Below are 15331 nucleotides of genomic sequence, written 5' to 3'. Positions count from 1 at the left end.
AACCAGGTTAACCAAATGCAGAGGAGCAACTTCTATACCCTGCTTCCCTCACCAAACAGGAAAACAGAACAAAACAAACTGCCAGAGAACATTCTGATAGTTAGCCTTCAGCAACAAAACAGCTACTTGGGTTTGAACAGTTGCCTTCACCCATTCCATGAAACGTAAGATATGTGTTGATTTGATATTTCTTCCAGAAAGCTCCTTCAACAACCATACAGTGCCAACATCACACGAACGTCAAAAGGAGATGGTTTTAGGTTTAAGAGGAGATGAAAAACATACCACACCACTTACTAAGGATGGAAGAGTGAAGAAATGGGCCATGAAGCGGAGACATGATGTCAAAACCAAACCAAAGAAATACAGGAAAGTTTTTCTCCCTCCCGAGGGATCCTATTACAAAAGACATGGAACTCAGCTCTGAACACCAACTTAGACCATCATGTGACCTGGGGTGAGGTCATCCATCCATGGCAATGGCTCCCTACAACTGCTCTTGACCAGGGCTTCAAACATGGGAGTCTTGGGGAGTTTTTTAGCTTCCTTGGAAAACCCTGGAAGACGGCACCTCAATTACACAATGTGGCTACTGCTGAAGGTATCCAAGAGTTGCTCAATCTCCAAGTTCTCCTGTTATGTTCCTGTGATAGGATTATGAGCAATACAAATTTTTCCACAATTTCCAATAATGGTAGGTTATCCCGGTTTAAATTTTTTTCAAAGTTCTAAGTCTTGTGACTTCCCCTAAGATATCAGATTTTTTAAAAAAAAGACTTTTTAAATATGGAAAAAGTGGTCAAATATTGGCTATGCCTTACAGTACAACCCAATCATTAAAATCTACATTTGCAGTCTGGTGTCCCAAGATAGTCTTTAAGATCTTTGGAGCGAAAATACTATAAAATTTGCCACATGTGACAAAGAGCGATGTGAAGATTTCTGAACAATCTACAAGCACCCAAGACAATGAGGACCTATTATTATGGGTAAACTGAGGAAGACAGGAGCGTGCCAGAGGCAGTACTCTTTGAAGGCTCATGCTGAGGAGGTGAGACCGCCTGCCAGACCCAAACAGGCATCTATAGAGTGCCCGAACAACCAGGATGGAAATAGCCTCCGGGCACATGGCACTGCTTGTATGCCTACCTGTGGGACCCCCAGCCAATCGTCTGCTTGCTGCATAGCTTCCCGTGCATTATCCACAGGCTTTCGTGGATCCCACGATTCCCAGTCTGGGCACAGACCTGTTAATGTAACACAAAAAGATCCCATTAGTATTAGCTGACAGAAGAGATTAAAGGAAGCCCCATGCTTAAATTAAACCCCTTGGTATCTTAATTCAGAGAACAATTTCTTCCAAAAACCTCAGTCAATTAGACACCTTAAGGGGAAAAAGTATCACAGATAGGAGTACGCCAAACTATTCTGAAGACTAAGCTGAGACTTCTCTTTCAGGCCGTTATTTTCTTGCATTAACAGAGAGATTATCCATTCCTTTAAGGTGTGGTAGATATAAAAAAAAAAAAGTCTGTAAAACTCCTTGGGCCTGGTGCCTTTTTGCAAGAATTTTTTTTTTCCTCCTACCACCTTCAAACTTCTGTACTTGGTCACCAAATGTGCAGGATTCACACCAGCTGGATAGCCTACAACTAACTCAAATCTGACATTATCTACATGGAGACAGAGTCAGATCCTGCAGGTGAAGGGCTCAGGTCCTTCACCTTCAGGTCCAGCACCTCCATCCTCCACTTCGGAGATCAACTCCAAGTCCGGGTTCTCACCTGGGCTTCTAAAAGACCAGCTATAAATTGGAGGTTCCCACAACTCTTCCTCACCTCATTTACTAGAGTGGCTCACAGAACTCAAGAGAACAGTTTAAATGCTAGATTACCAATTTATTATAAAAGGATACAACTCAAGGACAACCAGATGAAAGAAATGCCCATGGCAAGATATGGGAGAAGGGGTGTGGAGCACCCACCCCATCTCAGCGTGTACCACTCTCCTCGCAACTCCATGTGTTTACGAAAGCTCCCCAAAATTTATAGTTGGAGAAATTTTATGGAGGCTTCATTAGGTGAAGTAGACAAGGATTGATTAAATCACTGGCCATTTGTGGTTAACTCAACCTCCAGCCCATCCCTTCCCTGGAGGTCTCTAGAGATGGGAACAAAAGCTCAAACCCTGTAATCACATGCTTGGTTCTCCTGGCCCCATCCCATGCTTAGGGGCTGTCCAAAAGTCATCTCATTAACACAAACTCAGGTGTGGTTGAAAGAAACCATTATCATGGCTCTTATCACTTAAAAAATTCCAAGGGTTTTTGGAGCTCTGTGCCAAGAAAGGGACAAAGACCCCAATATCCATTTCTTATTCTAAGTCACAGTATCACAGTCCGGTTCCTAGATATATCTAAAAAGACTATCTAGCATCTGTATAATTCAAAAATCCACACACCCAAAAGCCCAAACATAGAATCATCTGAAAAACCTTTGTAAGCACAAGAAGTACAGGACTGAAGTAAACATGCACCGGTTCAAACTGGTGAAGAGGTATCTTAAAATGTGTCCATAGGTGGAAGCAATGAAGAAGGTGCCAGGAAACTAAGGCTGAGCTGTTGACTTCGTTCTGGATAACAGCAGCTGAGCGCCTTTACAGGAAGAGTGAGGCCTGGAGTCCATCCTCCCTCCCTATCCAATACAGACCAGCCAGTTCTCTGTTCACAGCATGGTAAGAACGACTAGCTTACTAAAAATGAATGTGAACAGCATATATATGGAGTTTTCATAAATGGAAAATATGATTATTAGAGTAAATTTTTTATTAGAAACAATTCTGGTGGTGCATATAAAGACGGACTGGTTATTCTCTTGACTCTGTACCAGCAAACTCTACCCATCAATCTAAATGCTCCAGGGAGGATAACTACTACGTTGGTGTACGCTCAACCACTCAGAAAAGGGTGGGAAAACCTCCAACTGGATGTTGACCAAACACTATTTCATAGCAACGCAGAAAGAAAAGGGTGGAGAGAAAGCCATACATGGTCAACCCAGCAGTCAGTAAAAATGGGTACTTTCCACTCAATGGAAGTTTTTGGATTTTCATGCCAAGTCAACTAACAGAGCCACATGTTTCTGCTAAAGTCAATGGGAAACCCGGCACCAACTGTGGGAAGAAGCGGGACTTTGGATCTGAAAGCTAAACCAAGGCCCGCTCCAAGAACTTCATTGGGAATTTGGGTAAATAACTGGGCTCAGGGACGCCTGGGTGGCTCAGTTGGTTAAGCAGCTGCCTTCGGCTCAGGTCATGATCCCAGCGTCCTGGGATCGAGTCCCACATCGGGCTCCTTGCTTGGCAGGGAGCCTGCTTCTCCCTCTGCCTCTGCCTGCCATTCTGTCTGCCTGTGCTCACTCTCTCCCCCTCTCTCTCTCTGATAAATAAATAAATAAATAAAAAAAATTAAAAAATAACTGGGCTCAATGTTCAGAAAGTCCATGGATACACCTAGAAGATAAACAGAGCCATTTTTAGTTCCCTTTGCTCTTACAGCGGGCTAAAACTAGGAGAATACACCAATCCCAGCAAACTCAGCTTTCCCAATGGGAAGCCAAGAAGTTTGAGGCCCACAAACCCCCATCCTGAAGAGAAGGCTTAGGCAGCCTCGGACACTTACCTGGAGCACAGCTGTCCACTAAGGCCCCCAGAGCCTTGCCATCCTGCCAGTTCTGGTTAAAGTTGGTGATGGGCAAGTAGGGGATCTTGTTCTGAATCCACCCCAGCAGCCTCTGCTTTGGTGTCTGCTTCTTGGCATCATCGTCCCCTTCATCCTCCCACACGGGCATGGAAATGGAGTAGTGGAGGATCAGCGTCCACACCAGGCCCAAGATGAGCTTCAGGTTCCCATCCACAATGGCTTTGCTATCTGGGGAGAGAAGCACAGGCTTGAGATGGCACATTCCTCTGAGCTGTCAAGGAAATTCTTATCTGTTAGAGAACCACACACAACCATTTCACAATGAAAGGATGTAGTGTTAGGGGCGCCTGGGTGGCTCAGTGGGTTAAGCCTCTACCTTCAGCTCAGGTCATGGTCTCAGGGTCCTAGGATCGAGCCCCGCATTGGGCTCTCTGCTCAGCAGGGAGCCCACTTCCCCCTCTCTCTCTCTGCCTGCCTCTCTGCCTACTTGTGATCTCTGTGTCAAATAAATAAATAAAATTTTAAAAAAAGAAAAAAGGAAGGTTGTAATGTTAGAATTTGCTTCAGAATACTTGAGGATGGGAATAGATAGAAAGTGAGATTCCAAAATGTTTCTCAGTGTCACTGGATCTTGTGTACATGAAAATGCATTACACTTTCCTCTCTCTGCCAAACCCAGGCCCCCTTTAGGGTTCTTCTAGGAATCTCAGTGCTGCTGGTTTCTACCTTCTACTCCCTTGGCTTCTCTGTGGCCCTCTATCCTCTGTCCTCTTTCCAAGCTCTACCTACATCCATCAAAACCCAAACATTATCAACAAAATCTCTCTCATTCTCTCCTCCTCCACCATCCCCCAACTTCCCCTATCTATCCCATCTCTCTCTTCCTCTGCCTCTCCCCACACTTCCCTTCCTATCTACTCCATCTCTCCCCTCTACCTCCTCCCACACACCTCCCCTGCTAAGCATTCACCCACCTCCCCAACTTCCTTCACCCTTTCCCCACCAAACTCCCCTGCTGCAATCCCCAATTCTACCAGGACCCCAAACTGCAAACGTTAGAGCCATCTTAGACTTCTTTAAATCCCAGGTGGTTGTTTCTACAATACATCAATTCCCTCTCTACCTACATCTCTTGGCAAATCCTTTTCTCCACCTTCCTAGTAAATATGGGCCCCCCTCCACCCCGAATCCTCGACAGCCATGAAACTGAACCCTGTTTGCATAACCTTAGACTATCTTTCTGCTCATGGGACGTGTGGGTGGCTCAGTCGTTCAGCATCCGCCTTCAGCTCAGGCCATGATCCCAGAGTCCTGGGACTGAGTCCCACATGGTGCTCCTTGCTCAGTGGGGAGCCTGCTTCTTCCTGTTCCTCCCCCTCCTTGTGCTCTCTCCACCACCAGCCCCCCGACAAACAAATAAATAAATAAAATTTTAAAAAAGAAGAACTATCTTTCTGGTCAGGTACCACTGTGCTTCCAAATTCACCAATGGTCCCAACTGCCCACAGTTGAACTCCTTACACATACAGCACCCTCGGAACCCCCAAAGCCAGCCTGCTTTTTCACCCTTGTCACCCCCACCCACCACAGTTCACACTGCAGACACACAGACCCCTCACTCCTGGACCACATCCTGCTTTGAACCCCTCGGATCTCTCCATGTGTTCTGTATTCCCTTTGATGAAAAGACCCTTCAACCACGCCCTCCTCTGGGACAACCTCGGACTCCTCATTCAAGGGCCAGATCCAACAGTGGGTGGCGCTTTGCTCCCATCAGCATGTGGGTGACTGTGCCAGGGCCCTCTCAAGATGAAAACCAAGCCTCCGAGCCCCCCCAGAGCCCACCAGACTACCAGCCCCTGCAACTGAGCCTCTGTCATCTTGGAGCTATCCCATCCCCCACAAACCACCTGCATGTCGGTCAAACACACGCCAGATTGCACTTCATGAAACCCAGCTACGACCACATGAGAAATACACACATGCTCATAAGAAATAAACGGCTCACCACTTAAAACCTGGAGGCTTTTTTCTCTTTTTAAATTAACCTGTTTATTGTTAGTCCTCTTACAAGAAACGAACCTCGTAATAGGGCACACCCAAACCCACAAAAACCAAAGGTAGCTTTATGGTTGCAGATTTAATCATAATAAAACTGGATCTTGTAAAACTGTGCAGAGTAAAGATTATCATGAACTGGCTGGTAAGACTGTCCAGAATTTTTAATTTTTTTTTTTTTTTTTTTTTGGTCAGAGAGAGAGAGGAGCAGGCAGAGGGAGAAGCAGGCTCCCTGCTGAGCAAGGAGCCCGATGCAGGACTTGATCTCAGGATGCTGGGATCATGGCCCGAGCCCAAGGCAGACACGCTGAGCCAGCCAAGTGTCCCAAGACAATCTAAATTTGAGCAATCCTTACTCAAAGTTAAGGCGCCCAGAGATTTTCTATGTAATGAATTGTATAAATAACTTTGAAGCAGGACAGTCCATGTAATTCAAGGGGCTCAGCAACAAATGAAAATACAAGACTCCTTGTCCAAAAGTATTACAAATTTCAGGATGGCAGCAGCAGAAGATTAAAGCAAGTAGAGAAGCCTTCTCAGGGCGAGGCCCCGTTCTGTTGGCCGTGAAGCGCCCTCTGCCTCTGAGGTCCTGTGGTCAATAAGGTAGCAATGAGATGCACAAAACGTTTGACCAGGCACAGAACTTGGACATCCAAGGAATGCATCCCACCTTATTGACTATATGTTTCTCCAGGTGACAGCCCTCCACCGTGATGGAATTTTTCTGATTAGATGTCCTGTTATAAGGTTGTCTTTGAAGTGCTGCTGATTACGGAGTTACTACCTACCAACTTTAAGAAATTCCAGGTCAAACAATTTTCCATGCCAGCTACAACTACAGGGAGAAGAACAGTCCTCAGAAGGGTGGGGGGCAGGGGCAGGAAGGACACCAAGTGTGCGCACACTACTGTTTGTTAGGTACCGGTGGTGGACCACGTAGGGTCTGGTCTTGCACCAGGCAGAATCAGAACGGGCCTACAAGTCTCACCCAGACACAAGCATCAGACAGCAAAGTTCAGCTTTCCTGAGTTATGTGTTAAATGCCTTTCAAATGTAAACTTACAGAACTGATCCATAAATCAAAACACAAAACCAGCTTGCTCTATTTTTACCCAGCTTATATTACACGTGTTGGTCTAAAGGAATGAGACAGGAGTCTTTTTCGAAAAAGATTTGGGGGGAAATATGACCCAGTAAAAGTCTGAGCCAAATGTATGAAAAATACAATGCCCAGAACTTCTGTTTCCAATGAATTCAAGGTGGGTGTCCAAACGGGAAAGCCCCCATTAAGGTCTCATTGGGATAAATGATACTTTTGTTCTGCTAGTCTAAGAAGCTGGAGAAAAGAACAGTCCTCGCTCCAAAAGTGATTTTGACAGGTGAAGGTTCAAATGCTTTACCGAACTCTTGGAACAATAAAAAGATGGCAGCTTGCCCAAAAGGTTCCCCCCCTTTCCCACCCACATGAAACAGGAGACTCCCAGCGCCTTGAAAATGAAATGCTACAGAGCATCCCAGTGTCGACATCGGACCATCATAGCCGACGACGGGTTTTTCAAATGTGTGTGCGCTCTGTGATGTTTATGTCGGGGATAAACATGGAACAGAAATGTAAAAAGAGGAAAAGGCCAGGTCAGCGGGAAGCCTCCCTGGAAGGATTCCACCTCATTGACAGACTCTTTCTGGAATAAAATAATAAGCCAACGCCTGCCACGCCTGCAGGACCTCCTAGAATCGACTTAGATTGCCGGTGGGTTGGAATCTGGCCCCAGGTTTCCCCTCCCCAGATCCAACCAATCCCAATTCCCATGGAACTGGGCCTGGCTCTGGACAGCATGACCCTCAAACCACACACCCCCTCTGGAACTACTTAAAATCACCCAGCATTGCTTCCAAGGGAGGGCCGTGGCTTTTTTTTTTTTTTTTTTTTTAATAGCTAGTAAGTTAATTTGAGCTACTGCAAGTTCCAGGGCGGAATGTTTCCGCGTACCTTCTCTACACCGGTTCCCCAGTCCTCCCTGAGCAGCAATTGGGAATGGGCAACATTTATGGGGGAAGAAACCAGCTATTTTTAGGCGTCTTTGGAAGCACTGTGGAAACATCTACTGTGTAGACAAGATCCTCCCAGAAGGGTGATGGTGATCTTTCCTTCTCTTCTATCAGGAGGGCAGTGTCCAAGCAACTACCTGCGTGCCTGCCACAGTCCCCATGCCGGCCTACCCTATTACTGAGGGCAGCGTAGTGGGGGCCGGAAGAGGCCTGAGCGAACACCATCCCACAGTTTTGCTCTCTTGAGTCAGAACAACAGGTCCTCCATTAGCCACAACAGAACAACTTGCTACTAGGTGAGTAACAGCCCACACGGGAGACGAAGTTTCAGAAAAACTCCTTCGTGTATGCCTGGGGAAGAGCACGCAGGCCATGCTCCAACTATGACTGTGCCATCCGGAGAAGGGTCTGCCACACACGCTGCTCCCCACCCTCTCACCTCTGTTACTCTCAGAGAGGCCGTGGGGCACAATGGCTGGAACCAGCCACTCAACTAGACATGTCACTTTGAACAACCCATCCATCCTCGCTGGGCTACAGAACATCAAGAGTTAAGCACAAGGCCAGGTACAGGGCGGGTGCTGAACAATACCTCCCTCCCCTTCCTTACTCCTTCACCTCATACCCAAGTACCAGCTGTGTGCCCAACACACTTCCACAAAGCCGGAAGCCCAGAAGCTAAATCCCAGGTTTGCAAGCAAGCAGGAAATGAAAGGAGAGACAGTACTTTGTGAATTAAGAGGAGGATGAGGTATTCCATGTGTCACTTCCCTGGGCTAAGCAATTCATTACAAGGGTCGTGAGTCTCTGAGGTCCCTGATCTCCTGTACTGGGAGGAAGCTGACCCACACACTGTGGTGAACTCAGGACACGTGAGGTCAGTGTCAGGGGTCCCTTCTTGGGCTGAGTGCTTTAGGGAGACCCACACTGCCTGAGATCCCCAGACAGAAACCAAGAACCACCAAGGAACCCAACTATGGATCATTTATCAGACCTCCCTGAAAGAGAACACCTTATAGATAGCAGCCCACAAGAGCCCGGGGTCTGGCCCCTTCTTGACTTCCCAATGTCACATTGCCCCAGGGGTTAACCTGGGGTTAACCTTGGGTTAAACTTGATCTCCAGCCTCCACGCAGGCTTACTCTGGGACTCCTTCCCCACCTCTGCTGACCTGGTTAATGCCTCTTCTACATCCAACTCTGTAACCCTGAAATAGGTCCCTGGTCCAACGTGCCCTCCTCTTCCAGTGGAATGGCTGCATCGGCCTCCCCTGCTCAAAGCACCAGCTCTGCAAAGGTGGGAATAGGCTCTTCTGCTCCCCGAAGCATGGATACTTGGCTGTTTGGGGGACAGGCTGCCACATGCACAGCCCTCCCCGCTGGGTGCTCACTGAGACACAGCTGCCCTCACTGAGTGGATGCAGAAGTCCACATACAGTCTTTCAGACCGAATGCTAACCTGCTCCTGATGGTAACCACCTCTGCACTCCCAGCAGGCAACATAGCATGTGGCACAGGAAGACGGCTGGAGGGGCGGCGGTGAGCAGCACTATACTGGCCATAGAGCTGTGGCCAAGTGATCAGATCCCAGAGTGCCTCAGTGACCTTCCCTGGAAGCTGGGGACAATGCTGGAGCAGGAGTACAGAGGGGCTGGGAAGCCTACACATGGGGTCACACGTCTCCAGCACTCAGACCACCCCCCCACTCTCAGCTGGCACTGAATGCTGGTATTATTACTATTATTCTTACACCCCTGACTTCAACATGCTTTTATCAACCTTGACCCAAAAAGAACAAAGGCTGAAGGAAAAAGTGAAAGCTTAGCCGTTTAAGGTGGTGACTTCCACGTCTGCCCTGGGGTTTCCTGTCAGCCCTGACAGCTTGGGTGAGCCAACCACAGTGGCATCCTGTGCGGGGCTGCCCCACGGTAACCCCACACGGCAGGGCTCACAGCACCTGGGCCCAGGAGCCAGGTGGTGGAACTGGGGCTCACGGGCCTCCCGGATTGGCTTTACGGTTTCTCCCCATCCTTCATTCCTCCCTAGCCTCAACCAACTGCAGCTAAATTGTTGGCCTCAGCTGTGCAAACAAGAGGACACCCTCAACTGAAAGAAGGCAGTTTACCATGGTCCTCAGTTTCTCAGCTGCCACCTGTTCCTGAGGCCACGGTGAGGAGGGCCGTCTCAGTCCGCTGTCCAGCGCCGGGGTGCATTTCCGGGAGCCCAACAGTCCTTCCATCCGTACAGTGGGTGGCAGACTGTATGTACCCCGGCAGGGCTATGTACCTGCCCAGATGGCTCTGGGCAGGATGAAGGGGCCAGGCCAGCATCTCTCCTGCTCAGGGCTTCATCTACAGCCTGAACCCATCCCAAGGAAAGACAGATTTACAACAAGGTCGCTCATACTGCCGATGGTTGAGGGGTTCTGCGGTGAAGGCCACCAAAATCCTTCTGCCCGTTCTCCCAGGCATGCAGCTGCCAGCTGGACGTCCCTCCGCAGCTTCCCTTGCAGCTCAGCGGTAGGCTGCTCTGCCAATGGACGGTGAGCAGAGGGAAGTGCGCTAACACTTTAGGGCCCATGGGCTGGGGTGCCTCCTCCAAGCGCTCCCTCCTATGGCCAGCCAGAGCCTCTGACGTGACTGTCACTTAGCTCTGACCTGCCCTCAGGGAGGCCAGCCAAGGTGATAGAAGGAACCTGGGTCCCAGATTAGGATGTCCTGACAACTGGAAGACTGAAAAAAGTCCCCGTATTTGGGGTTTGTCGTCGGTGTTTTTCAATCTCTGTTACAGCTGTTGAACTCTAACAAGAGGATGTTCTGGGCCCTTAGGCCCTGGAGTCACAGACCACAATGAAATAAGTGTGGATTGAGGTACTCGGGTCAGCTGGATTTCCGATCCTTCTTCTAACTCAGGAACTCTCAAAGATGACAAAGGAGCTGTCTGAGTTAATAGCTTTCACACGTCACTATGTCAGGATTCCGTTAATAAAGAGTCCATGTGGAAGACCTTTTTAAGTTAGTTAATTTTTCAAGGGATGATACCATAGACCAGGGGTGGCAAACGAAATCGGCATGTGAAGTGAAGACCCTCTCAGTGTGCTCAGAATCAGAAAGATTCTGAGGCCCTATCTGGGGTCAGCAGGAGAGAAAACTGATTCCCGATCTCTGTCCTGAACAGGCACAGGGAATGGAGGCTCAGGGAGGCAGAATTGTGCAGATTAGCCATGCCTGCCCTGGGCACGGCATGGGGAGCAGTGGCTGGGTCTCTACAACAGAACTAAGTAAACACTGCCAGATCCCTGATTTGAGATTTCTGCTATAGGCCCATAACACATTCCTTATGCATAACCTCAGACTTCAAATTTCCTACTTTGCCAACTATTCCTTCTGTTTTCTCTCACTAGCTGGACAACTTTTGCCTGGAATAATTGGAACAAATTATTTCATAAATACCTTACTTTTATTTTGGTGAAGAGTTTTTGGTGGACACTCAGATCACAGATACTACGACAGTGTCTTGCTTCCTAATTTATCCCAAACCTCAGATTTTCTGGTTAAGAGGCATCCTTTATTCAAAATGTGCAACTGCATCCCCGAGCGGGCTTCCAAATGCCACTTTTGAAAAGTGCTTACCGCTTCTGGGAATTACTGTCTATCCAGGGACAAAGTCACACAGGACTAAAATGAAATAGGCATATGAATGGGCCTAGAACTTATTAAGTCCCTTCCAACCAGTATGACTGGGACAGCCTTAAAAAGTGAGGACAAGGATTCTAGCCTTGTTATAAGGATTAAAGAAAGAAGGAAAAAAAGACAAGACACTCCAAAATGGTCAAAGCAATGTATGCCACACTAGGTTTTTGATCTCGAAGCCACAGGCCTCCTAAGTGAGTAGTAGGATGAGGGCCCCAGGGAACCCTGAGCCTGGACAGGGAGTGGAAGAGCCTGGAGTCCAGCCACTGGGAGGCACCAGGAAACCCCAGTGTGAGCTCCCAAGTTCTCAGCATGGCGGGGTCTGTCTCTCGCTCCTCGCTTCCAGCCACCACAACTCTGAGAACATGGCCAGCTGAAGTAATAAACGCGGGCTGTGAATGGAGGTATCGGCTCTGACTCCAGCTCAGGCTCACCTGAAACAGTCCTGCAGCTCAGTCTGTCGTGTGGCAAGGCCCCCTCACTGGAAACACAGCTCACGGCTCACCCTGTGCACAGGAGCGCAGCCCACAGGGGAACCCTTGGAGAAAGAGTGTGACCGCAGGAGGAACCACGCTGGGAAAAATGGCTAAGCCCCTCCCCTCTTGACATCAAGAACAATCATATGGTGACAGCAGCTCCCTCTCTTCCAGACCTGACCCCTGGGCCCAGCCCTGTGCCACATGCATCACCTTCCATGACCCTCCCTGTGACTCCACTAGGGCAGCTTTATGGTTCATCTCATCTTACACATGAGACGACAGAGGGCCACAGAGGCACTGGCCAAAAGTAACACAGAGGAAGAACCTACATTTAAACCCAGTTCTCTCTGTTGCACGAGCCCAAACCTCCCTACTTCCCTGAATGCACACTGACCACTCCATTTGCTGAGTGGAACAGGACACACATTTCACTGATGAGGAGGGGACACACACTTGGGACCCAATGCCGGTGAGCCGTGGCCTTGGGAGGGGAACCCCAGGCAAGGCCTCTGACCCCGTAACTGCCCCAGTCATTCCCACAGTCCAAAACTGTCAAGATTTTGGCAGTAAAATGTGGATAGACAGCACAGAAAGTGACAGCACCAGGCCTGGGTGGTGCAAGCAGGAGTCAGACATGGATTATTTCAGTCCCTGTGTCTCAGGCATGACTCAGCCTCTACTACACCCTAGGAACTGGGGATTCCAATGTCCCAGGATTCTGGGAGGTCCGCCACACAGGCCCTCCTGCTCAGCATGGGAAGTTGGGGAGGATGGCAGAAGACACAGCTCGTCTCTCATTTCCTCAAACCTGCTCGACTATCATTTCTCTGGAAAATAGAAATTAGGGTCACTTGGCTACATGAAAGCTCAATTTGTTCTATTCATCTGGTCTCATACCCAACAAATACAAATGCCTACCAAATGCCAGGCCCTGTGCTGGCTACATATTGTATTTTTATCTAAGGACAATAAGTTAAATTGGCTTTAAAATGCTCTACAAAGAGAAGACAACATTATTATAATGAAAACCATCCGCCACCCCCCTAATCACCCCCCACTCCTGCAACCCTGCCCCAGGGCAAGACATCGAAGTTTTTTTTTTAAAGATTTTATTTATTTATTTAACAGAGAGAGAGAGAACAAGTAGGCAGAACAGCAGGCAGAGAGACAGGAGGAAGCAGGCTCCTTGCTAAGCAGAGAGCCCAATGTGGGGCTCGATCCCTGGACCCTGAGACAATGACCTTGAGCTGAAGGCAGAGGCATAACCCACTGAGCCACCCAGGCACGGACACTAAAGATCTTTTAAAGAGAAAAAAGAAAAAAAAATTTCTCTTCTTGCCTTTTGTCTTTCATGCTAAGATATATTATATTTCTTGAAGTCGTTTTTTTTTCCCTTTTATAATTAAGAGTAAAAGGTAAATAATAATGTTGATGACTAGGACAGGTATTCATCCCTCCACTGCTAACATATAAAAGTTGAGCATTGGTACAAAAAAGATCAAGGTAAGGGCACCTGGGTGGCTCAGCTGTTAAGCGACTGCCTTCAGCTTGAGTCATGATCCCAGGGTGCTGGGATCTAGCTCTGGATTGGGCTCCCTGCTCCCCAGGAAGCTTGCTTCTCCCTCTCCCACTCCCCCTGCTGTGCTCCCTCTCTCGCTGTGTCTCTCTCTATCAAATAAATAAATAAAATCTTAAAAAAAAAAAAAGAAGAAGAAGAAGAAGATGATCAAGGTGGTTTCCTTGGTTTGAAAGGGGAGAAATCAGTTTGCATCCCCCCCACCCCACCCCCACAGCTCACCTCATGTTACAACTCATGTAAGCCTGTTCTAGAAATGGCAGCCTGCCCAAAGATTGTGAAGTCACAAATAGAACAAAACTCCCAATTTAAAGTCTTGAATAGGAACCAAGCTGAGGGAAATTCCAAATAATTTATAACTGCTGGCTCCCATCATTACCAACAGAAAAAGGATGAGGTTGGGAGAAGAGAAATTCTCGAAGGACAGATAGAGGGAGGGGCTTTACCTGTATGGGCACTTTTCAGACAATTGCCCCACTGGCGAGTTTGTACCCCCAAATTTGAATCTTCGACCCAGAATTACATGAGGAGGCCTCTGGACACACATCCACTGTGCCACAACAGAGTCCACTGGGCCCAGACCCAGGGTCCTCCCTGTAGGTGGAGTTCTACACCACCAATATCCCCCGATAAAGAGTGTGGGGCAGGACAGAACCCACTCAGACAAAGGGGAGCTCCCTTGCTAAAATCTTTGGTAGCCAGGTAACCCAGGGGCCAGGGACACAGACGTGGTCAGTCACAGGGCAGTCAGGGTTCAGAGAAGCCTGATTTCCCTCCCGAGCCTGGCTAGCGAGTGACCGTGGGACAGCGATGGGTCACCTGGAGGCTCAGAGTCAGAACCGAACTCACCATGTGAAGTGCTTGGCAGACAATACTGTACATCAGGTAGTGCTCTGCATTCTGAGGGGTCTCCCCTATCAGCAGAGACCAGGACAGCCACTACTGTTATTACTGTAACATTACAAGCACACACAAGTTCAAGGACTCACAGTGCCCCATTAATATCGTGAAAGATTCAATGCCATTCAATTCTGGTTCAGGACTCCCCAGAGCCAAAGACCCCAGAACTGTGCCTTCCAACACAGACGAGCATTCCATCTGCTAACGACCACAAGAGCCAGCCCCCATCAGGGACCCGGGATTAAGGCTGATAGAATCAAGATGTTCTCTGCTCAGTGAGCTGCCTGAATGAACTTGCACTTTGCTAGAATCTGCAGGCCACCCCAACTCCTCCAGCAGATTCCTGAGCAGTCTGCAGGGGCCAGCTCGGGCCACCGTTGACAGGAAAGTAAATGCAAGGTCAGTAAATTCAATGTGAAGCACAAAGTATTCAAGAAAGTTCCCTAACGGGATTCCTTTCTCTAATGGGGGGAGGGGATACTAAAGCGATCTTTAAACAGGAAAACAGCTCATTACCATCACACAATGAGGGAGTAAAACCGAAGGGGGAAAAAAAAAAAAAAAGGAAATGCCTATCGGGGAATAAATGGTTAAATAAATACAGAACATTCCACTGCGAAAAGAATGAGAAAGATATGTTTGTTCCAATAGGGACAGGCCTTTGTGATACATTAAGGAACACGACCATTTGTAGCAAAGCATAGAATGTGCAATTCTGTTTTGGAAAAGGCGTGACTCTGCATCTGAACAGAAAAATCTGGAAGCTTGCACACCCAACTGTGTTCACTGGCTCTCCCTGGGAAGAAGACTTGGGGTGATTGCAAAAGACGAGCTTTCTCTTTTATTGTTGTGACATACTCCCATATTGTCTGAATTTC

General features: G+C 48.2%; 1 protein-coding gene across 4 annotated transcripts in view; it reads right to left on the bottom strand.

Moving 5' to 3' along the window:
* The window catches only part of FLNB (filamin B), a 146267-nt gene that overhangs the window by 83113 nt on the left and 47823 nt on the right, over positions 1-15331 (bottom strand). For all 4 annotated transcript variants that reach the window (XM_059161308.1, XM_059161309.1, XM_059161310.1 and 1 more), the window contains exons 2-3: positions 3680-3928; positions 1150-1247 (exon numbers count right to left, since the gene is read on the bottom strand). In XM_059161308.1, coding sequence (XP_059017291.1) covers positions 1150-1247; positions 3680-3928 — 347 coding nt within the window. The remainder of the gene's footprint in view (positions 1-1149; positions 1248-3679; positions 3929-15331) is intronic.

Source organism: Mustela lutreola, chromosome 2 (genome assembly GCF_030435805.1).
Source record: "Mustela lutreola isolate mMusLut2 chromosome 2, mMusLut2.pri, whole genome shotgun sequence".
NCBI lineage: Eukaryota > Metazoa > Chordata > Mammalia > Carnivora > Mustelidae > Mustela > Mustela lutreola.
The sequence above is the reverse complement of the archived record's forward strand: the minus strand, read 5'-3'. Positions and strand labels throughout refer to the sequence as shown.